The 25,415-nt window shown below is 34.3% G+C and overlaps 2 protein-coding genes and 1 pseudogene across 18 annotated transcripts; 1 reads left to right on the forward strand and 2 right to left on the reverse strand.

Annotated features, from left to right (window-relative positions):
* Positions 1–578: 578 nt before the first annotated feature.
* On the forward strand, positions 579–11,381 carry LOC18437607 (transcription factor bHLH153). Of its 16 annotated transcripts, none has more exons than XR_016040958.1 (9): positions 583–809; positions 1,292–1,796; positions 1,932–1,966; positions 2,057–2,232; positions 4,078–4,155; positions 7,926–7,986; positions 8,682–8,747; positions 9,254–9,280; positions 10,944–11,381. XR_016040958.1 is itself a non-coding variant. In XM_020669286.2 (9 exons), exons 2-9 carry the CDS (start codon positions 1,573–1,575, stop codon positions 11,073–11,075), a joined length of 804 nt encoding a protein of 267 aa, XP_020524945.1. In that variant the 5' UTR covers positions 583–809; positions 1,292–1,572; the 3' UTR covers positions 11,076–11,381. The 16 variants fall into 16 exon arrangements, 13 of the variants coding, with proteins under 13 accessions (XP_020524943.1, XP_011624651.2, XP_088703088.1 ...); XM_020669286.2 differs by having other exon boundaries at positions 7,926–7,991; XM_020669288.2 differs by having other exon boundaries at positions 592–809; positions 1,763–1,796; positions 7,926–7,991.
* Positions 11,382–13,759: 2,378 nt separating this feature from the next.
* LOC105420935 (pentatricopeptide repeat-containing protein At5g66520 pseudogene) lies at positions 13,760–16,210 on the reverse strand (annotated as a pseudogene). The gene has a single exon (XR_016040959.1). The product of XR_016040959.1 is annotated as a pentatricopeptide repeat-containing protein At5g66520 pseudogene (transcript).
* Positions 16,211–17,970: 1,760 nt separating this feature from the next.
* Positions 17,971–20,125, reverse strand: VEP1 (NAD(P)-binding Rossmann-fold superfamily protein). The gene is made up of 2 exons (XM_006847811.4): positions 19,990–20,125; positions 17,971–19,343 (listed from the first exon to the last, which is right to left on the reverse strand). The coding sequence occupies exons 1-2, from the start codon at positions 20,026–20,028 to the stop codon at positions 18,213–18,215; spliced, it is 1,170 nt and encodes a 389-aa protein (XP_006847874.1). The 5' UTR covers positions 20,029–20,125; the 3' UTR covers positions 17,971–18,212.
* Positions 20,126–25,415: the final 5,290 nt, after the last annotated feature.

Consider the following 25,415-nt stretch of genomic DNA (forward strand, 5'->3'; position numbering starts at 1 on the left):
CCCGAGTCGAACTAGGCGAGTCTTGTTCGACTCGCCGATTTTTAAAACACTGATAAAATGTATTGAAGCGATTAATTCAATTGGTCTCACCGACTAAAACTAATCAAATATTGATTATGATTTTTTTTACCAAAGTCAGTTTTTATTTCAAACCAAAACAGCCAAGGTTCCAATCAGCAATCTAACTCGTCAACTACCAGTTCAATCTAGATTTGCATAAATAACTACGATAAAAACCCAAACCTTCTAAAAAAAACTCTTAACTTCAAAAATATGGCCATCTTCCCTCGATTTTGACTCTTTTATGAGTACAAAAGAAGGGCTAATTCAGCTAGATTTGTTTTATGTAAGAAGCTAATTAATAAATATTTTCATCCCAATTCCTAAGAAATTTAGGACAAAACTTAAGGAAAATTTCAGCTAATATCAAATTAAAAGCAAAAGTTAAAGTGGATTGGAGTAATAATCGAAATCCTCATCTCTCTCTCTCATGCTCCAAAAGTTCCAAGATAAATGCCTCAAAGTCATATATATATATATATATATATATATATATATATATATATATATATATATAAATATATAAAAGGTCAGGCTTTGCATTGTGATGGCGTTTACGTTGTTCATCTAAGGATTTTGCAGAGAAAAGAAACCCTAGAAAAGCTTCTATGAATATGAAAAGAGTCAAGGTTTTGGAATTTTCATAGCGATGTTGAAGATTTCCATGGCAACAAGCTCACCATCCTTCAGTGATCCTATCGGAAAGGAAAGACTGATGGAGCTTTGACTTTGTGTTGATCGAAAGCTAAGTAAGTTATTAGAATTGGATTTAAATGTGACAGAACAAATCGATAATTCTTTCAATCTTTTTATATGAAAGTTTTTAAGTTTTACCAGTCTGGTGCATCTTAGCCATTAAAAAGCTCTTAAAGTTTGATGAAAGGATAAAGGTTTCTTACTTTATCAATGCTCAGGAGGATATTCCACGGTTTGTAGTTTGTACTTTTATTCACAGTCAGAAATGGTAATTTATTGATTTCAAAAATAGCATCAATTGATAGGGTTTCCTTAGAGACTGAAATTTATTGGTGTGCTATTTCCATGAAGCAATCTCTAGAAAGATTGGGAGTTGCAGAAGAAATGAAACTAATCAAACTATTATCATGAAGTCAGGATATGCAGAATTGGCTTGAGAAAGCTTAAAAGGCTTTTTTTTAGTTTTAATTTTCTCTTTTTTTTTTTTTTTTTGGTTTGTGGATATGCGTTTCTGAATTTAGATGTTGTTCTCTAGGGATTGGTGACTGGTTCAATGTCCGATAAGCTAAAACTTCATTGAAGAAGCAAAATAGCAATCCCCAAAAGCTTCTTAGAAGAAGAAAAATTACAGTGAATAAGCGCTCAAAGCTTCTTTTTCAGAAAACAAAAAGACTTTGAGAAAAGATGGTTCAAAAAAGCCAAGCAAAAGATTTGCAAAGGCTGATTTAGAAGCTTATTCACACTATTATCATCCCAATTAGATACCTATAAAGTTCAGATAAAGAGAAAAAAGTAAGACTAAAAGTAAATATTCAAATGGGTGAAGATACGGAGACTACAACAAGTCCTGAGCCTCATAAACGGATCAATTGGGCATCGGATCTTCTGGAAATTAAACGAAATTCCGGCGATGGGTTACTAATTTCCGGCAATTTTTCGTTGTTTGAAGAGATAGAAAACAGACAAAAGGGTTTCATTAATTCTCATTTTCTGGCAAATTCCTCAGATTCGATGCTAGAATTTTCAGGACACCAACTTTTGTAAGTATGAATATACCCCATCTACTCATTAATAAATTCTAGAAAACCTTCATTTAAATTAACAGAAAATCTCTTTTTTTCCTGTTTTATTTTCTAACAAGAAAATTCAGTGCTTATTTGTTTGAAATTTTTCAGGGATAGCAGTTCAAGAAGCATAGCAAGAGAAGAAGGTTTAAGCTTGAGACCATATTTACAATTTTTTCCAGCCAGTGTCAATCAAAATGGGTCATTTTCAAGTGAAATTCCGGTTTTATTTCCAGTCATAAAAGAAGAAGGGCATGTTCCATCAATGTCTCAAGACCAAAATGGTGACCAATTAGTTCTCTTTAATCACACTCCATTATGGTGTGAACGGCAGGAAAATGAATTTTTCCGGCAAATTTCTGGTGACCAAGTTGCCGGAAAATTGATGGAAGAAGCGGCTGACTCTGACAAGGTAGAGTGCAATGCTGTGTATTATTTCTAACATGTTTAAGATAAGTGAGATAGGCAATAACCATGTCTAAACTAGCAGTTTTACAACTTGTTTTGATATGTTGTTATAACTGATAAGTCCCAGTTAAGATAAATTTAATCCAGGTAATGAATTATCTGAGATAAATTTGGAAGTAGCTTACACTTGAGTTTATCCTTTTAAAAAGCTGTTTTATTTTATTCAAAGTAACTTATATTGAAAATGATGTGGTTTTAGCCAAAAACAACTAAATATAGCTGAAAATTAAAAAAACCTCTCAAAATCATACTTTCTAGACAACTTCCCCCAATCAAGTGTTACCTCAAATTTAACTTTCCTAGTAAATACCTCTCAAGTAAAAAAAAAAGTAAAATGAAGACCAAAATGCCTTCTGAAAAGCATGCAGTCCAGCACAAAATGGAAGTGGTCCGGCACAAAATAGGGGCAGTCCGACACAAAATGGGGGCGGTCCGACACTTTGGGCTTTTGGAAAGCATGTGGTCCAATACTATGGGCTTTTTCATCAAAAATGATTTTTTTCACTTGGAAGTATTTGCTATGAAAGTTCAATTGGGGGTAAAACTTGCTAAAAAAAACTTGGTTGGGATAGGTTGTCTAAAAAGTCTCCTTTTGAGAGGATTTTTGTAATATTACTAAATTTAAATAATTAAATAATATTTTATAATAACTTATAATTCAAGATATATACCATACAACTAAAAATATAATAGTAATTGTTTGCCAACCAGTCCCTTCTCAATAAGATTACTGAAATGTATGGTTTTCAAATGCTTTGCAAATCAAAATAATGAAGGTAAAACAATACAATGAAATTTAAAATGGTTGATTCTCATAGACTTTGGAATTACATTATCAATGAATGAATTTTTTAAATTTAGTGAACAAATCCCAAACACATGTTTATATATATGGTATATATATGCATTAGATTGAGGAAAACTTTTATATAAGTTGTCAGCCTTATATTGTTGAAGCAAGGAGCACCTTAAAAATCTTCTAATAGATAATATTCAATTGTTGAAAAACCTCTCAATTTGATCATCTTGACCTCAAGATGTATGCATATGAAAGAAAAAATGCAAATACTAAAAATAGAACATCTTGGAACAAATTATCTGGACCGTCTATTTCGAAAAGTTTCAAGTGTTTATAAATCTACTTGTATCATTTTTGGAATTTTAAATTTCATAATTTCATATAGAATATATTTTCAAGCCAAAAGTAGGACCCCTTTGCTTCATGAAGCCCACAACCATCTTTACCCATTGATTTAAAAATGGACGGTTGCTGTTATGCTATTGACTGCCCTCAAAGTTAGAAAAAGATTTTATGGAACTTCGTGAAGCGCTCTTACTAATTTCACATTTATCAGCTACAAGTGTTTGTGACCTTAGTAAACAACAATCCCTTCTAGCTTTTGAATTCTACAATCAACATGCTATAGGATGGTATATACATAAGTTACTATTTTGCCCTTATAATTAGGGATGCCATACTGTGACCATTTGTTTTTGGTACAAAAAAGTCAATTTTAGCTATTGGATGTAACATTAATGGATGAAAGTGTGTCACAACATTTGATAAGTTTTATTTAGATTTTGTATCTAAATGATGACACATCCTCAACCACTCGATTTTAAATCTAACAGTCAATGATAATTGTGACCTCTTTGTATCAAAAATAATAGTCTTATTGTATACTTTTATTGGGTCAAAGTGTGAACACATTAGTACTTATAGTGGTCTAATTTTTTAAATTTCTTTTGTTTTTTTTTATTTTCATTTTATTTTATTTTTTTGGGTTAGAACCAGAAATGTATCATGGAGGCAGCTACCAAGCGACCTCGAATGGATGCCCCATCGTCTCAGTTCTCGACCTTCAAGGTACGAAAATGCAAAAATTTGGGATCTAAATTTACGCCCATGGATTTACTCATGGGATCGATGCAATGATGTTTGTTACCTTTCATTCACAAAGCTCACAAACACCCCAAGGCGTCAAATTTAAAATTGAACGATTAAGGTATGTCGTTTATATATGTTGAGAAACTTTTTTTGGGATATTGAGTGCAGTCAATAGTACAGTCTCAACCACCTAATTTCACATCTAGCAATTTGGGGTGTTCAAGAACTTTCTATATAAAAAGTAAATAATTTTATGATGTTAGTTATTCAGGATACATCCTAACTTTTTCTTAACCAATGTTTTAAAAAACCATGTAACTCACTCTGAACTCAACCAACACAACCCAAATCTTGAGCAAAGAGATTCATTATTGTCATCATCATAAAAGTCTTTTATCCATTAATTAGGGTAAGCTACTTGAATTTTAATATGCTATTCTACTCTATTAAGGGTTATATTCTTAGTGAAACCATAAGTCCCTATATCATGAGCAAAGAGATTCTAAACAGAAAAAATCTTCGAAATATAATCGTTCCTCATTTTTTTCCTAGTTTCTAAATTTTACAAATAAAAAAGGGTGCAGTTGGCATACGGATGCATCCGTAGCGGTAGAGGTAAGGCGCAGCTTCAAATTTTATCATGGTATATAATTTTGATGTAAAATGTTCTTAGGATTATCTCAAAATCTATTTTTATATCTAATTGTAAAATTTAAAATTTAAAAAATGGTTAAAAATCAAGTACATCTATAAACATATGAAAATCTTGAAAATGGACGGTGTAGATAATATGTTGTAAAATGCACTATTTCTGAGACTTAAAATCTTTTTTATTTTTCATGGTCATACATCTCAATGTCGAGATGATCAATCAAAGGGTTTTTCAACATGAAAACTACTTTTTCCGATGGATTTTTGAGGTGCATCCGTAGTTCTACGTTGCATCCTTATATAAATTTTTTCCAATAAAAAATTTCCCGGTCTCATTCAAACTCGCGTCAGTTCGACCATGGGGACATGGGCACAGGCCCTGGTGTGTCATGTTCAAGTTCGACATTTTAAACATTATTAAGTGCTTGAAATTTATGAAAAAGTCACAGCTAGTTTAATCTGTTAGCAACAAGGAAGTAAGGATGGGTTTTGAATTCCACCAATGCAAAAGCTCTTGATCCGGCACCCTAGGCGATGGTCAAAATGTAGAGAAAATTCTTGAAATATCCATGTGAGATGAACAATTTTAACATTGTAACCATTTTGTTTGAGTTAATTTTAAAATACCTATAGAAGGACGTATGGTCATGAGTTGGAACTTGTTGGATTTAACCAGTTTTTTATTTCATTCAAAGTAACTTATTGAAAATGATATGTTTTTTTGCCAAAAATAACTAAAAACAGTTGAAATTACCTAAAATAAATTAAAAAATTAAATAATATTATACAGTAATATATAATACAATATATGTACCAAACAACTAGCAAAATAATATTAACTGTCATCCAAAAACGGTTAAACCAAATGCATCTCTTTTTCTAAACATTAACATAAAGTACCAAATAGTTCATCTTTCATAAGTATTTCAATAAATTTCCCTTAAACGCATTAAAACAAAGTCAAAATAAAAGAAAACTTGGATTTGGTAGTTGCGACTTTTGTCTTACTTGCTGCCCATGTTTTTCTTTCAAAATGCTTTCAGTTATCATGGTTACCAACATTTTCTTTCAAAATGCTTTTAAGCATCTTGTCATTTATGAGGACAAGATGGAAACTCTGAGGTGGGTTTGTTTGGTGGGAACTATTATTGGGAAAGTTATTTCTCAAAAGCAGTAACTATTTAGCAGTTTAGATGTGTTTATTCAACGAGAAAGCACCTTGTGAAAAGTTATTTTTCGTTGGGCTTTCATGTTTATCTTTTGAGAAAGTGATAATTAATTGGGATTAGAAATTATTTACTTTTTGTATAAAGAGATCACAATCATTCTTGTCCTTTAGATTTCAAAATGGATGGTCGTAAGAATGTCATTGATTAGACAAAATTCAAAACAAAAAACTCTAGAACTTTGTGACTCACCCCAAGTCAACCAATTTGACATCTAATATAGTTATGAACTCCTTGTACAAAATATAAACAATCTCTTTAAAGATAATCCCTAATTATAAAGCGTTTTCTCTGCAAACCATGTAATTTTGAGAGAAAGCGAAGCACCACCTATTTAGTTGCAAAAGTACATGGGAAAATCTCTTTGGGTGTGCTTACTTTCTGGTTTGAAAAAATACTTTCATTTAAAAAAAGTGTACCTCTAATATGAATTGGGCTTGGTCTCAAGTGATTAGCATCTCAAGTTCGCTTTCTACTGCTGAACTACCAAAAAAAATTAAAATTAAAATTAAAATACTTGTTATGGAAAGACGTAATTCATCTCTCTCCCTCGGATTTTATAACATAACGTACTTGGTTATTTTTGTGGGGAAGGTACGCTAGGATTAGAAACTTAGAGCCAATAGTGAAATAAACATACTATTTGTACTTAATCGTAATATTGTATTAAGCATTAAAAGAAATACAAAATTTAAAAGACAACAATCACTAATGGATCATAATAATCAATGGAATCATGGAGTCTCAAACCAACCCTTTAAAGTAGTGTTTTAAATCCCATCTATCCAAGGCGGGATCCATCCATTCAGATCAGGAATCAGGAGAGACCAAACTAGTTCTGAAAAGTTGTCAGTACTAGCTATCCCAGTCCCCTCCTAAAATAATCTCCCCACCCTGACATTTTTGGCCTTTTCTTTTTTGAAGCTTATATAATGTTGTCTTAGGCACTCCCTCATTAGATGTTAAGCAAGATGGCTTGAGGTGAGTCACGAAGTCCGAGAACTTTTTTGGAATTTTGTGTTGAATCAATGACACTCTATTTTGAAATTGCGAAAAGTTTATATAGAGTCGAGGCTCTAAATAATCAAATTAGAGTCTACCTCTAAAATTTTGCTAGCAGAGGTTGTTTTGATGCCCAAATATCTTCAAATTGATCACCTCGACATCAAGATGCATGAACATGGGAAAAAAAAATTTGAATTTCAGGTTTTAGAAATGGTGTGTTTTGTGACGCATTTTTTAACCATCAATTTTCAAGATTTTCAAGTTTTTATAGATCTGTTGATCTATTTTTGAAGATTTAAATTTTATAAATAAAGATAAAAATATATTTTAAGGCCATCACAAAAATTTCTTGTATTGAAACCACATTTCTCGACACTATTTGAAGGTAGGCTCTAATTTGATTGTTTAAAGCCTAGACTCTATAAAAATCGTACCCTCCGAAATTTAAAGGACAAGAAAGATTGTGACCTGTATGTACAAAAGATAAATAGTCTGTTAGTAGACAATCCCATTTTTTAAAGCTAAAAGTGACTATATACCCAAACAAAATGTATTATAAAATTTTGCCAAACATTATTGATATCTCTTTACCATACCCCCCCTCATTCTAAATCCTCTTTGACATGGAAGAAAATTCAAAAAATAAATAAAAAGAAAAATGTAGAAGATACCTTTGTGGGTGGAACATTGCCATTGCTCTATATAGAAGGTAATAGACAGGTTCATGTGAGTGACTCACTCCAAGCCACAAAGCTATGTTCTGCATTTTTCTTTTTAAAGTGGAGAGTGACTCCTATGTTCTTTGACATTTTACTAGAAAAATGACATGGAAATTTGAAACTTCAAATCATTAAACTTGTCTTTCAGGTCCGAAAGGAGAAACTTGGAGACAGAATCACTGCTCTGCAACAATTGGTTTCACCATTCGGTAAGGTAGATTTCGAAGCTCTTATCTTTCTCTTTTTAATTTCAGTAATGTTCCCACTTGCTTAAAATTTTCTTATAATATCTATCTTAACTAGCCCTATGGAAAGTTTTAGACAAAATTGTGGTCCCTATAGAAAAAAGATAACTTTAAATTTTGAAAATTATCAGAAATATATGCCTTCTATATTTTTGGATATACCAAAATCTCCCATTTAATACACTCATACCCATATTTCCATATTTTAGAGTGAGGCCACAACTAAGTCTGTGGCGCTTTCATCACAAACCTAACAAGTCCGTGACGATTCCTGAGGCATGGAGGATGAAGTCACCACCAAGGACCTATTAGGTCATAGACCTAAAGGCCTTTGGCAGTGCCTAAAGCCTACCACCCTCCTAAGGGCTCCGGAGGGTGAGGGAAATGCAATCCACACCATCTTGGAGGCCTCAAAAGTGTTTGAAAGTGGTAAGAGGTAACACAGATTTGTTAGATACGTGGCAGTGGCAGAAAAGGAAAAAAAAAAATGGGGGAAATGGGTATGAGTGTAAATAATTGGGAGAATTTGGTATGTTGGTAATATCTAGAACTTTGAAAGATATTTATGATAGTTTCCCTTAAATTTTACTGCACAAAACCTTTCGTACCCTTGTGCTTATAATATAATGTTAATCATTTTTCTTCATTTTTCTCCCCAGACTGACACAGCTTCTGTTTTACTCGACACAATTAAGTACATCAAATTTCTCCACGATCAAATTGCCGTAAGTTCCATTCTCAATTTCATGAAAATTTAAGCACTCACTGTCCATTTCATGAAATTTTAACCCCTCATGATATTGTCACTGTTTCTAAAACCTGAATAGATGTAAATCCAAATTGCTAATCGAGGTCAAATCGGACAAGATTATTTGGTGAGGGAATCTGTCCAGAAAAAATTAAATAATATTTTTTATGTTTAAAAATTAAAACCCCACATAATTCCAATTTGGATTGTTGTCATTTCAAGTGGTGGATACTATTAAGGATTAGGATTAGAATGATAATATAGTAATATGGTCAAACAGCCTCAAAAAATGAATGAGATGGTCAAAATAAACTAATTTACCAATAAAATAGTGACTTTTTAAAAATAATTTCACCTTTGTAGCTCGTCAATTTTGTTAGAAAATATTCAAATTGCCTGAGTTTTGAATTATAAACAAGTGAGGACACTTTGGTAGTTTAGCTGTTAGAAATTACTCAAGTGAACACTGTGCGCTTTTTGCAGGTATTGAGCCATCCATACATGAGGCTGGTAGGCATTGACTCCTCCTTAATGAACTCTTTCTCTTTTTTTTCTTTTGTTTTTTCTTTTTTTTTCCTTTTTTTTTTTTTCCTTTTTTTTCTTTCTTTTTTTTTTTCTTTTTTTTTCTTTCTTTTTTTTTCTTTTTTTTTGTAGTTTCATGGGGAAGGATCCCCAACCCTTAGTTGGAATAGTTATTCCTTAAGGAACTCTTCTTTTGAAAAGTAAAAGAAGGATTCCTACCCTTTTTTTATGTATCCAAAATGCCCCCCAAATTATCTGGAATTCTCAGGCAAACCCTTTTGCTCGTTAAAGTCACTATAGTTAGGAGCATGAGTTTTAATTTTCAAAGATGCAAATTTTTGTCAAAAATAAAAGCAGCATAGGTATTTTTCTTGGACATTAATGAGGAGGATTACAGAGTTTCAACTATATTTCCTCCCGTTTAGATAAAACCACTCTAATTTCAAGAATACAAAAGAATCATTTTTAGTCTTTGAAAAACATAACAATAATAATCCACTCAAAATATTATTGACTTCTAGTCCAGGCCCAGACTCCCCCGTCCAGCCTCTAGGCCTGATCTACGGACCAAAATCAGGAGCCCGCTCCAATGTTATATATGGCTAGACCGGGCCGGCCAGCCTATTTTCACTCAAATGAAAATCATACATTTGTGCTTGTGATTTTTATAGAGGAAAATTTATATAAGGGTGCGGTTTCTATAAGGTTGTAACTTTAAACATCCAATTAAGACGCACCTTAAATTTTATCATAACATGTAATTTTGTTGTAAAAAATTCTTAGCATCATCTTAAAATCTATTTTCATACCTAATTAGGAAATTTTTAAATCCAATATGGTTAAAATCACGTAGATCTATAAATATATAAAAATCTTGAAAATGAACGGTCTATATAATGTGTTGCAAGATGCACTATTTTCGTTACTCAAGAAATTTTTTTTTTCATATTCATGCATCTTGATGTCGAGATGATCCATTAGAGGGTTTTTTCAACATTAAAACAACATTTCTGATAGATTTTTGAAGTGCATCTATGATTCTACATTTTAAGGTTGCAACCTTATTAAAACTTTTCCCTTTATATAAAGTTACTTCCTTATACTATAGAAGTACAGTGCACCTCAAGAATATAATAGAAAAGAGTACTCTGAAAGTTAAAAAATGTTCTAATTGATCACCTCGATCTCAAGTTGTATGGATATAAAAAAAATAAAAGTTCAAGTTCTACAATGGTACATCTTGTAACAAATTATCTTGATCGGCTATTTTCAAGTATTTATAGATTGCTCGATGGCATCATATTTGGAGTTTTAAATTTCATAGTTAAGAGTTGAACATGGTTTTTTTAAACCATTGGAAGATTTCTGACACGGAAAATACATCATCCTGCAAAACTTGAAAGGTACACCTTACTTGTAAGGTGGCACCTTATTCAAACCTCACCCTTTGGTAAAATTCACATGAATACCCTTCCAAAGCAAAAGCTATGTACTGACTAGCTTTGAGGAGAACCAACATTTGTTTACTGTTTTTGAAACAGTAAGCATATTAGCGAATTTCATTACAAAGCAACAAGATTTTGGTCATTTGTCCTTTATTGCGTTGCCTTAGTTTCTCTCTCTAACAGTTCAATTTTTTTCTGACCAAAAGAACCATGGCAGAACACCTGAAAGAGCTAGGGATTTGGAGGAGAAAGGGCAAGATCTAAGGAGTAGAGGCATGTGTTTGGTTCCTGTTTCTACCACCTTGAGTGTAGCGAAGGAGATCAGACCAGATTTTTAGGTAAAGAGAGAGAGAACCTTCCTGTAGCATTGGTTCAAATCAATCTCTCATGTTTGCTCTATCAGTGGCAGCAAAATATCGCCCACTTGTTCCATCCATGATGTACATTAGTTTGTTCATATTTGTTGTAGTTGTATTTGATGTGCCTGTGTATATTCGTTTAGTTTCTTGGGCTGGTTCTTTTATTGAATCCTGTTAAAAGAAGAATACATACTGGGTGTGGTTTGTATAAGACTGAGGCCTTAAACAATCAAAGTAATACGTACTTTCGAATAATATCGAAAGATGTTGTTTTGGTACCAGAAATATTTTTGATGGTCCGAAAATTTATTTTCATCTCTAATTATAAAATTTAAAGCTTCAAGAAAGTATCGATCAAGCTAATCTATGAACATTTGAAAATCTTAAAAATTGGCGGTTCAAATAACTTATAACAAATGAACTATTTCAATATTTAAAGTCCATTTTTCTTTTTACGTCTATGTATTTCATGGCGAGATAATCAGATTTGAGAGTTTTCCGATATCGAAACAACCCTTTCCAGTGAATTTTTGAGGTGCCCCTTAAATCGGTTGCTCAAGGCGACCCAGTATCTTTTGGGGGCCATTCGACTTCATTTTTTGGGAAGAGAGAGAGACAGATGGCCTTATGGCATGGACCATTTCTTTCCCTTGGGTTGGTAAAAGAGAAGGCGACCCACTATCTTTTGCTCTGCGTTTTTCCCTCTCCTTTTTCAACTAGGAATGGCAGGTGATTTTCTTTCACTTTTTTATGAGAATGGGAGAATGGCAGGTGAGTTGCACTGAGGAGAATGAGAAAAATAACATTCAATCTTAATTTAAACAAAAATTAATTTTTTTAGTTTAAAAGCTACTCACCACTTGTTTATAATTGTTAAATTGTTATCGTAGTAATCCTGCGCGAGCCCATCGGTCAATCGATGGCCATAGTGGTCCATAACAAAACTTGATGTTGTTGATAATATGTAAAAATTAATGTTCAACCAGTTTTGACGGGTGGTGATGGTAGTTTTTAGGCACTCAATCTAAAATAAAATATGTCAAACCAAGTGATGGGATTAGTTTCAACATGTGAATTGAAATGTCATCAAACACATACAAGTTTAATGGAAAGGACCTTAAGAATGGTAGGTCAATGTTATCTATGCAGAAATACCTCAAATATCACATCAGATGACTAATATAAGAGGAACTCGCCATCCAAGGTCTTGTATGCCTTGAAAGTTCTATAGTCGATCAATTTAACTGTTTCACACTTAGAGGTTGTCATAAATATCTTGATTTCGGACCAAACTATGGACTGATAAACCATAATGTGAATCTCAATTTCATACTTGTGAAGTTTGGATATAAGTTGACAGGTTTTGAGAGACTCCGTCAATTAAAAGGACCCTAACGGCCGAACTCATAGAAACCTCATCAAGTCATATCATGTTGAGATGAAACTCTATAAATACCAACAATGGGTTAAAAAGTTTTAAAAAGGTTGCAACATTATTTGTAAAAATAAGGTCGCATTAGTCAACAAAATCTATTTTATTTGGATAGTGTAAATTGGACATTATTTTAAAGAGTAATGATACTATGAGACCCTCCCACACCTATGTAAGTAGGACCCCAAAGGGTCGCCATTAAATTTTAACACACTATAAAAGTTATCATATGGGTGTGAGATAACTTTTCTAAAGATCTATGTCAAAATTTAATGGTGATCTTTTGGAGTCCTACTCACATAGGTGCGGGAGGGTCTCATTGTATCACTACTCTATTTTAAAAGTCATGACATGTATTGATATTATCTTTAAAATGTGTCAAATCTACACTGTCTAAATAAAATGGATGTTTAGAGCATTGCAACCTTATTTCTACAAATAAAGTTGCTAACTTTTTCCAAGTCACACCCTTATATGGCTTCAATTTGAAAATCATCAAATTTGGACAATAGGATATCTTCATCCGTTGTTAATTGAAACAGGCGTTGTCAATTGAAACAGGTTTAACCGACGGACCTATCCTCAATATTTGAAAATTGATCTAAGATTGTTGAGAATATCATATATAGGTTGAATAATCCCTCTCCCAAGGTTTAGTCAAATGAACCCTGTTATAATGAGGGAGTGGTATAGGGAGAGTGGTATAGGGACTGAATCTCGATATATATAAGTGCTTATTGCCTGAGGGAGTGTTAGGTCTGCATATCAACTCAGAGTAAATTGTAATGGCTATCCAAAGTCCCCGGAGTTTCTCACGAACCCATTCATTGTAAAAATATATATATTTTCCATTATATGAAATACGGACAAATTTGTTTTCTAAAATGTGCCAATGTATTGTTCTTTGGTTATGCTTTTTGCTTCAATGGAGTCCTAGTTATTTAAAATCTTTGTCTACACTCATTTTGGGGAAACAACCAGTCAAACTTTATTTCTTATATTAAGATTACTATTCATGGAATTACTTTTGATTGAGAGGAATTTTATAGTTGCAATGGTGTATGAACATTTAGAGGGAGAGAGAGGTTTAAGTTTCAGGAAAAGTAGGCAATAAGATCATTTATCCTTTATATAAGGCGCTCATAATTGCTCTTGTCTGCAGATATGAAATGAGGTGGCATGAGGTGTGCCATGTGCTAGGCTCAAAAGTTCAAAACCAAAGAGTCAAAAGTTTGTAACAAATACCAAGCTGTTAGATTTATTGTCCGACAACTAAAAGATGATTGTGGCTCTTTGATCCAAAAAAAAATGGTTATGTAGCATTATACAGTCCCATTTATTTAGCTAAAAAAATGGTTATGTAGCATTATACAGTCCCATTTATTTAGCTACAATCGCATTGCTTTCATCACAATGTGCTTCTCGTCCTCCATTTTCACCATTAGACTAGTGTACAAGCTAATTCCTCCCTTCACCAATAATCCATACAAGAACAACTTCCATCCTTGAAATCGTGAAAGCGAAAAAGATCTCTTACTATAATCCTCCGATCAAAAATCTTTGAGATTGATTTCGTCGCAGAATGGCAATCTTTGCACATCCTTAGGTTCTTCAGAATCCGAATTATCTTTCCATGTCTTGTATTCATAAGAGCAAAGGCCACTGCTAATTTCTCACTGTGTTGATGAAGCAAAGTTTCTTTCTCTTCCTCCCCCAAGTCAAAAAGAACACTTGCAGTGTTCGGGACATGCCCACTTAATTTGAGCTCCCGGTATATCTCTTCCCATTTTTTGTATATCTCCTCTGCCTGAGGATGAGAGCTCTCGCCTGCAACAAACTCATGAACCTCACCATTCAATTCGATAGTACTGCAACCTGGGGGTTTTCGGATTCCCTTACCCTTTATCCTCTCTCTGATCTTCATTGCGTCACCCCATCTACCTGATGCTGAAAAAATATTTGCTAGTAGCACATTAAGACCAGTATGATTTGGTTCTGATTCGATCAAGCCTTTCCCGATTTGCTCCCCCATTTCTAAATCACCATGGATTCTGCACGCACTAAGTAACGCACTCCATATTATCATGTTGGGCTTCATGGGCATGCTTAGGATGAGCTCTTCAGCCTCACACAAGAGCCCAGCTCGACCAAGCAAGTCGACCATGCAACCATAATGCTCCATCATGGGCACGATTTTATACTCCTGCATAAGGCGAAAACATCGTTTACCCTCTTCGACTAGCCCTGCATGGCTACACGCGCTTAAAGCACCAATGAAGGTGATCTCGTTTGGCCTAATGCCTTCAGACTCCATCTCTGAGAAGAGTTGGAGGGCATCTTTTCCATGGCCATGCATGGCTAGCCCTGAGATCATGGCCGTCCAGGCCATTACACCCCTTCTGCTACAATCCTTCAATTCAAAAGCTTGCTTTGCGCTCTCTTTGTCACCACACTTTGCATACATATCTATGAGAGCGGTGCTCAAAACTACGTCTACTTTGATGTTATTCTTTGCTATGTGGGCATGAATTTGCTGGCCTCGTTCTAGAGACCCCAAATGAGCACAAGCTGAGAGGACCATGACAAAAGTGCCATGATCAGGAGTCGTCAATGAAATTTGCATTGAATGGAAAAGCTCTAGACCTTCTTTGTGCCGACCATTTCTCACCAATCCAGTCATCAATGTGTTCCAAGAGATCACATCTCTCTCAGGCATTTCCTCAAAAAACTTGCACGCCATGTCAATCTCTGCGCCTTCCGAGTACAAAGACAACATAGTGTTCCAAGAAACAATGGATTTTTGGGGTAATTTATCAAAAAGTTGGCGAGCAGTACATATATCACCATTTTTTCCATACGCATTTATCAAAGTGTTCCACGAAATTGAATTCAAGTTGGGGCTTTTGTCGAACACTCGACGTGCACCATCCAAGTCTCCCACCTTCACATAGAGGCTTAGAAGCATGTTAATTATGAAGATATCAGATTCGAATTCAGTCTTCAAAACATGGCCATGAACCTGCCTCCCTTCCTCGATTCTCAATCCACCCACACATGCTTTAAGCACAAATGGGTATGTAAGATTGTTTGGAAAAATCCCTTCATTCCGCATTTGAATATAGAGTAGAATTGCATGTTCTCCGAAAGAAGTGCTCTGTGAGTAGGCTCTGATGAGAGAGTTATAAAGAAATGCATCAGGTTGGTCGATGCTATCGAAGACCAAGCCGGCATAGTGTAGGCTGCCATGTTCAGAGAGAGCAGTAAAAAAGAGAAGGCGACCAAGAAAGAAATGGTCTTGGGCCAAACCATTCTTGATCATTAGAGAATGAGCTTGCTTAAGTTCCCCCATGCTACTGCATGCTTTCAGCATGGGGAGAAGAAGGCCAGGCACCTTGGGCTCTGATGCATGGGTTGATAGATCGGAATTGGCTCCATGGGGAGTGTAGAAATTTCGAAAGTGAGTAATTGACATGGATCCAATCAATTCAGTTGGTCTGGTTCCCCAACTTGAGGTTATTCAAGCAAGGTAAACTTATTTGTTTCCTTCTAACAGTGACCAGAGAGGATGCTTGGAAGAGGGGTTTTTCCGGGTGGTTCCACTTTCTGTTTTTATCATATTGACCAGTAGGTGGGTGCTTGTGGTTGAAAGCCTTTCGCTTTCCAAAATAAAAATAAAACTAACAAATTTACTATCTTAAATATTAAATCAATTTTTTTAAAATAAAAAATATATATACAATTTTTATCCTTAAAAATATAAAGATAATATAATTAAATATGACAAAAAAAAAAAGTATATCCGATATTATTTAAACCAGCCTTATTACACCCCACACCGCATAACCACCAACCGATGGAGTGGGATCTCAAACCATTAGGTGAATCATCTTAACAATATAGTTTGAGAGAAGTAATTTTCTTTTCTACCACAACCCTACAGTCTAAAACCCCAATGAGAGATGAGAGATAATGACAAAGTTGAGAGAACCACCATGAGAAAGATATCAAAGATAGAGAGTGGAGCATCTCCTTTTGGGTCTTTTGAGAGAAACAAAAACCTTTTTAAGAAGTGAGAAATTTTTTTTAAGAGAGATATATTCTAAGTGGGGTGCATCCCTTTGCAGGATATGAGAGAGATGGGAATTAGGGGTAAGAGATAAGGCAGAGAGATTTGGATAAGGATCAATCCACTTTTTATAGTGATGTGAGAGAGAGATGGAAATTAAAGGTAAGAGATAAGGCGGAAAGATTTGGGTAGGGATCAATCCACTTTTTATAATGCTTGAACAAGGGTTTTTTTGGCTTATCTCTTTTTGTAAAATTGAATATGAACCATTGATGTTGGGTGACTTCCGGGGTGAAAGATTTGAATCTTTCATGGGTCATCAACATTATGGAAGGTGATAAAACATTTATCTCACATTTCCAAACCATTTCTCAATAATGGAAATTAAATAAAATAATTTCATTCAAAATACAGTGCTTACAAAAAATTATACACAAGCCTTCTCATGTTTTTTAAAAATCTTTTAAAAGATTCCTCAAGACAAAATCTTTTCAAAACACTTCAGAGCTTTCTCTTCAAGCCAAAGCTTGAACTAACACGACTAAAGTTTCATTAAGGTGGGGTGTGCCACTTTAGGTGGTACTTCATGGGCACCACCGACGTGCAATAGTGGACCCATTAACATATTAAGCCTCTCATGTAATATTAAAATTAATTATATGATTTTCAAAAATCCATTCAACAAGATTTACATTAACATGAATCCATCAGGTACTCTTGAGGCATTTAAGGGCTGCTTCGACGCGAAGTTTCAACCAGCATTTGAGGACTCTGCCAAGTCCATTCAGACTCAGCCGAGTAGCTCGGCCTTGCCATAGTGGTGGGCGAATTAGGTGCGCAACTAGCCAGCAACCAAAAACCTACTAAAAAATATAAAAGAATTGCTAAAAATGTAAAAAATTAGAGAATACCATTATAGTAGTTAGAATTAAATCTTTAGATGATTTGGATAGTTTTGAGATGATTTGAGAGCTTTCACAAATTTTCCTTACTTTTAATTTTTCTGCATTACTCAAAAGGCATAAACCAATGTTTTCAATAATCTATCTTTTATGGATTTTTTCATCTTCTTTAGTTTTCTAAAGAATTCCATTACCTCTCCAAGTTTTTAGGATTTTTAACTATTTGTAAAAATCCTGTACCTTTTTTTTACTATTTTATATTTTCTTGGCTGAATATAACCTCCACTCAGGGGAGGAGTACCTTGGCAGGCGATCCTCTAATATTGGGTTGAACTAATTCAAGACTCAATCGTAGAGAAAAGAAAGCCAATTACAAGTTTCTCTCATGACAATTGAGATTTAATCAAACAAAGTTTAGAACCCAACATACTTCCATCAGGGCAATGCAATTCCAGACAATTTAGTCAAAAGAAATTTAGAAACCAAATTGCACTTCTTCTCTAATCAGGATTGCAATACCAAACAAATCAACCACAACAAATTTCACAGGGACAGAGAAAATGCATGAAGTAGGTAACAAGAAGACACTGTTTTAGCTGACGATCAAACAGTAACAGAGACAAGATTCCAAAACAGAATATATTTTCCCGATCCATTCATCCATACGCCATCATCTATCGACATATTTGTTGCAAACTGAGATTTGCAAAGTGAGATCAGGGGACAATTTTATGCGCTTTCATCTTATCGATCCACGACGAGAATGAAGTCAGTGTGTTCCTGAACCCCAAGAATCCATGCTCCTTGGCCTTGTTCATGCTATCCAAACCCACCCCCTCATTATCGAGCATGACATCGGCAAACCACCATTGCGCCACCTCCTGCAATTTTGTCTCCGAGAGCTCGTTCTCCTTAACAATGGTGTCCCAAACAGGCCCCTTCTCCTTCATAGCCTCAACCAGACTAAACCCCTTCCCTTCATACTCTACCAACTCTAACCCAAACTGCTCACCCAAAATCTTCCATAATTGCTTCCACCTGAAAACATCTCCATTCGCGCAATTAAACGCCTCATTCTTTGCATGCGGGTCGACCGCCGCCCATATATGCTGTTCAGCGATAAGATCGGCGTCTGACGCATCGGAGAACCCCTCCCATTGTGCTTTACTCCCCGGAAAGCGGAAGGGCAAGCCTTCATGCTTACAAATTGCAGCATAAACACACAAGCTTCCAACAAGATTCATCAAACTATAAGGCGAGAACCCAAAGATCACAGTAGGTCTATGCACTGACCATGTCAACCCCTCCTTCTTCTCTGCCGCCTCAAAAAGTATGTCCTCGAGGGTGTGATAGAAATTGAGGCATGGCAAACGCGGAACGTCCTCTTGATACGGTGGCTCGTGGGGCTTCACATGACCGATGGCTTCGAATGGCCCGAGGTAGTGTTTGCGGCCAGTCTGCAGGCAGATGTGTTGGAGGTTGGGGGCATTTGGGAGGAGGGCGTCAAGCACATTGCGAAACATGTGGCCGTTGACATCGCAATTCTCGGCCTCGGAGATGCGATCAGCCCAGGTAACATAGAACACATGGGTTATGTCGGTGAGGGGGGAGAGTTTGGCAGTGGTTTCTTCGAGGTTGAGGATGTCGCATTGGATGTATTCAATGGGGTGGTCCTCAGACCATTTGGGGCACGGGCGGCGACCAACGCCGTAGACCTTCCATGGACCACCAGGGGTGTCGGAGAGTGGGAGGATCTCAGCTAGACTGTTGCCCACAATGCCCGTCACACCAACCACAAGGGCGACACTCTGGTACTTGACAGGGCCCTCGTCTTCATCATTCTTCTTCTGCAAAAATAGCAAATTTCTATAATATGAGAATATTCATTCAAAATCCAACCAGGAAAACAGGTTAAATTCAGTTACAGGGAAAAGGGTCAATTCAGTGATGAAAAACGAATTATTCAAAATTATTAAAGATTTTGAAAAAATAATTATTCAGAAATCGTTAAGGAAGAATCCATCTTCTTCTAAATCGAGCATCTTTCAGTCAGAAAAATGAATTCACTAGAAATTTATTGAGAAAATAGGATTATTCAGTTTGAATCTTTGAGAAAAGGAATAGATAGGAGAGAAGGTTGAGCTTCTCCTGCAAAATCAAGCAATTTTAAGTAAGATAAATTGATTGTTTGCAAATTTTTTATGGGGATAAACACCTTGAGTCTTTGGAGGTCGATTTGATTCGAGATTAGGGTTTAGACTGATTGACGCAATAAGAAAAGTGACTGAATCCTTCAAAAAAAACAAAAACAAAAAGAGGATTGAATCAAACGTCAGGAAAGGGATTACGAATCAGAAAAAGTGGGTTGATTTCATTAGGGAGCTGGATTTTCTTTAATTGATTACTAAGAAAGTAAAAACAGATTCAGAGAGAGAGGAGCATTTTGCAACAAAGAAAGGGATGATTAGGGTTCGAGTTTGGGGTTTTTCTCACCTTGGCTGCGCCGATCGCCCCAGCCCACCACCAGCTCATTGTCGCACCAGACTGGAGAGAGCGTGGATTTGGATCCAGAAATGGCGAAAAATGAAGAGAGAGAGAGAGAGAGAGAGAGTGTGTCTCTTGATTTGTTGGGCTCCTTCGAAGAGACAGTTTGTTTTATAGCGGGAAGGAAAGCGGTGTGTACAGTGCATGACGGTGCCTCGATGGCAGGAGCTTAGGGCAACAATCGGCCGAGGATAGGGTTCGCTAATCCAGGACTGAGGCAACAATTTTTTTATTTTATTTATTGTTTTGCTTATATTTTTCTTAGTAGAGCCATGTAGTGTGGTCCCTTTGGAGATTTGTAAACCGCTTGGGAGAATTTAAAGTTGGACGGCTTAGAGACGTACCTTTAGAGTTTTATGTGATCGCCATCGCCCCATACTAATGAAGTTGAAAGAGAAATCGGTTTTACTTTATTGTTTTATACTACTGCTATGATACCGGTTTTACTTTATTGGACAAAATATTGGGTAGCGAAAAAATAAGATATACATAGGACGAGTGTAACTAAAATGAGAATGTTGAGATGGATGAGATACAAGAACAAATATGAGAACGTTCTGATGGATGAGTGGCAAGATAATAAGTAATAGAATTCGATTGAACTTAGGGTGACTAATTTAGGGGAGGTAGGATTTGTTTCAAATAGAAGACTCTAAAAGAGCATGGGAAAAGCCCTCGATATAGAGACTTATGAGCTCATTGAGGTATGACCATTGATAGAGGAGAATGGCAAAACATAATTCCCTAGCTAACTCTAAATAGTTGGGATAAGACTTATTGATCAATTACAACATTAAAATGACCTTTTCCAATGGATTTTTGAGGGGCTGATGTCGAAATGATCAATCAAAGGGTTTTTCAACATTAAAACTACCTTTTTCGATGGATTTTTGAGAAACATCGATAGTTTTACGTTATAAAATAGCACCTTTATATAAATATTTTCTCAAAAAAAAAAAAAAAAGAGAGACATAATATATCAATAGTATGGACTACGATGGTCAAGCGTGGGACTATATTAGTTTTATTAAAAATGCGCATCGTGAATCTCGCGACTCTGACAAGACACGTAGTAGCATAATTCACGCCACTTGTGGTTTAATTTATTTTATTTAAAAAAAAAATAGTATTAATTTAGTATTAAAAGTTATGTGGTTTACAAGTTAAATTTTTAGTCTTTCGAAGGTGCAGTAGATGCCAGAATAAAATAGTAAATAAATAATTAGAAAAATATCATTTAGAATAGTCAAATCATTTGACACAATAACTGAGGTCATTGAATCAATAATTTACACAAGGTCCTTGATATTTTCAAACAACCATGGAAGATAAGGGTGCCACGTGGGGTTTGCATAAGGATACACCTCTAAATTTCATTACAAATATAATTTTGATATAAAAGTTCTAAAGATAGCTGAAAATCTATTATCATCTCAATTTTAAAATTTTAAACTTTTTAAAATGATACAAATCAAATAGACCTCTAAGTACATAAAAATCTTGAACGGTTCAGTATTGCAATGTATACTATTTTGCATACTTTAATATATTTTTTTAATTGTAATGTATACTATGCTGCAGGCTTGAAATTTTTTTTTTTTTTCATATTAAATGGTTAATTAGAGGGATTTCTAACATCCAAACAAACTTTTTATGATAGATCTTTGAGGTGCATTTTTAATTTTATATTTAAAAGAGTAACTTTATATATATATATTTTTTTCTTTTTTTTATAAAAGTGTTTTATGGGTCACCAAACTCATTAGCCTGCACAATCACAAACGTCTATATTTAAGATGAACATCTACAACTAAATATTTATATCCAATGGATAGGAAAAAATTTAAATAATAATATTCTCATTTTTCATTTATTATATTACATTTTTTATATTTATGATCATCATAGTGAGATCATGGATCACTATAAATTTGGATTCAAGATCGAAACAAATAATTCAAGGGACCCACATGAAAATAATATAGTCGGGGGACACATAAAAACCGGAACCTTTTTTAAGAGGTCTGACAAGAATCGATCGAAACAAGATACACGTGCAAGTCCTGATGGAGGCGTACAATTTTGATGTCGCCAAACCCCAAACTTTTTTTTTTAATGTTGCAAAACCCCATAAATTTATTAGGTTGCAATTGGCAAGGTTCGGTGCACTTTCAAATTTTATGATGGTGTGTAATTTTGATGTAAAATGTTTTTAAGATTATCTCAAAATCTATTTTTATATTTTATTATAAAATTTTAAATTTAAAAAATAATTAAAATCAAGTAGATCTATAAACATATGAAAATATTGAAAATGGACAGTATAGATAATATGTTATAAAATGCACTAGTTTTTAGACTTAAAATCGTTTTATTTTTCATGGTCATACATCTCGATGTCAAGATGATCAATCAAAGGGTTTTTCAACATTAAAACTATCTTTTTGGATGGAGTTTTGAGGTGCATCCGTAGCTGTAGAGGTAAGGTTCCAACCTTATATAAACTTTTACCAATTTATTATTATTTGAACACGAAAATCTAAAATGCCATACTTGGAATCTTATTACACCATTTTGCTCAATCAAAAGTCTCATATTATCAAATTAAACTATATGTCACCATATATTATTATGTTATTATGTTCCATTGAGTAGATCTATAAATATTTAAAAAAAATTAACATAGATATATGAATATTTAATTTTTTTAAAAAATAAATGGTTTAGATAATATGTTGTAATAGGTATTAATTTAAAATACTTGAAAAAAAAATTTACATGTTCATGTAGTCAAGGTCGAGATGATCAATTAGAAACTTATTTATAGCATCAATGACAGCATCTTACTTTAAGATTAACACTTTGTATAAACTTTTTTTCTTTTGTAAAGTTTGCATTATATACAAAGCATCAACCTTAAACAATCGAAGTAAGGTTCACCTCCAAACCTTGCCTAAAGATATAAGACACAATTCTGGTGTCAGAAACTCGATGGCCTGGAAATCTCTTTCTTAGGACAACACTATTTTTAGGACTTTAACTCTTTTTTCCTATATCCGTAAATCTCGAGGTATCTATTGGAGAGTTTTTTAGTGCCAAAAACAAACTTTCTCTAGTGGGATTTATGTGCACCATACTTCTATAATATAAGGTTTTTTCACTATTTATAGTATAAGGCTGGTGCCTTGTATAATTATTTTCTAAATAAATAACAGGAAAACAAAAGAGTCAATTCATCAAATAATAAAATAGGTGGTCAAATCCAATGTTGTCATATTCGCTTCAGAGTCTTATTTGATTTGGTGAGAAAAATGAAGCAATTTGATGATTCAATCGATTTGGGGGAAGACTTCGGATTTTTAAAATTTTTTAATATAAATAAATTAGATATTTATATATAAACATATAAAAATAATGGAAAGTTTTTTTAAAAAAATTAAAATGCTTTTGTATAGGTATTATTTTCTAACCGAAGCGGCCCAAAGCTTCAAACGAAGCAGGCCGAAGCAGCTTGAATCTGACCAAAGCGGCAGCACCACACTTCTCTTCACTTCGGTTTATGCTTAAAATTTGAAGGCTTTGGCCGAAACAAAGTGAATTTGATAATTTGTCAAATATATTGTTGTTCTTACAAACTTCTTTTCGTACAAGTACCTTGTGATAAAAAATTTTGAAGTACAAAAAATTACTGGAGGGCTTTTTATTAATTTAACTCATTTAAGTCACTTTGGGCTAAAAATGACCGAAACACCTCCTATCATTCTAGTTTCAAACCAAATATTGATCTAGATTTGGAGCCTATAACAATTCAAGGCATTTGGTCTAGCATAAGTGTCACGAGCCAAATGACTTCAAACCCTCCAAATTTCGGGTTCCAAAATTGAACATGATTTTTAATAGTTTGGAAAGAAGAAATGAAACATGCAAGGGTATTTATGTCAGTTAGCTAAAGTTGCTTAAGTGACCAAAATATTACAATGCTATTGCTTGTTATTGGTTCCCAAATAGGAGCAATTTGAGCATTCTAAGCGAACAAACGGATGAAAAAGTGCCCAGATGAATGTTTAATTAACCATTTTTTGGAAATTTTAAGAGGCCCGTACCAAATCATATTGTGCATTTTCAAAGTTCCAAATCAATATTATTTGGATCAGACGCTAGAAAAAGATTAACTCCCTAAAACGTTATTAAGAACTTTAACAATATCTTTTGCTTAGGGGTGGCTACGAGTCTGACCGGACCCAAACACGTTCGGACCAACAAATTAATATATATATATATATATATATATATATATATATATATATTTAACTATTTTTTCTGAATTAGGACCGGAAAATATATGTGGGATCCAACCTAACTGGACTAGAATATTGTTCGGGTCCAAGATTTGGACTCAGACCCCACCTGCCGGGTCTAATTTTTTTACCCATATCCGGACTTGGGTCAGGTTTATCATTCGGGTCCTGGGTTGGGTCTGGTTCCATTGCCACCCCTACTTTTGCTACTCTCATAATCAAATTTTGGCCGTCCATTTTGAATAGACGATTATATAGAGGATAGGCCTTTTTATGTGTGTCCCAAGTCGAATATTGTTTGTAGGATCATGTTATTAAAACTCATAAATGGCCAAAGGCGAATTATTATTTGGAAAAATTACGTACATATCCATTATAATTTACGTTATTACGGTTACACCAAATAGTTTCCGTTATTACAGAAGTATCCGTTTTTTATCTTCCATAACGCCATGTTTTAAAAAAGACAAGTTTGCCATTTTCCTGATGTTCAACATCCGAATTTCTAAGATTTTCGGATGTTGAACATTCGAAATTAGTTGCAACTGGAGCAATGTTTTTTCCTATTTTCGGATGTTCAACATCTGATTTCGGATGTTGAACATCCGAAAATTGCACGAATGTAAATTTTAACTTTGGCCAATCTGTTTTCTGCGTATTGGAACATTGGGTCAGTGTTCTTTATCTATGTGTTCTTTTGTGCCCCTATTTGATATCTCATTGGTAAAGATTAGTAAATAGTTCATAGATTTTGATTTTCGATAGTATACGTCTTTGACAAACATCATTTCTTGAATTTTAAAGTCATTTCACATAGTGAAGGTATGTGGGTCGATTTTTTATATTTAGATTGCCACTTGATTTTTTGTTAGGGTTTATACTTAAACATAGTAGTTATTTCTTGTGAATTTAGTATAGATTGAGAACTTAGAATTTTGTTCTCTGTAGAACTGTAAATATTTTTTTAATTTGGGGTTTTATACTCTTAATAGCACGAAATACTTGGGTCTATGCTTATTGGGTGGGTTTCTTGCCGATTCTGGTTTTGCTCGTATTTTCTGTTATAATTTGGAGGTT

Source organism: Amborella trichopoda, chromosome 9 (genome assembly GCF_054954075.1).
Source record: "Amborella trichopoda isolate Santa Cruz 75 chromosome 9, AtrichopodaSantaCruz75HAP2 v2.0, whole genome shotgun sequence".
NCBI classification, from domain to species: Eukaryota; Viridiplantae; Streptophyta; class Magnoliopsida; order Amborellales; family Amborellaceae; genus Amborella; species Amborella trichopoda.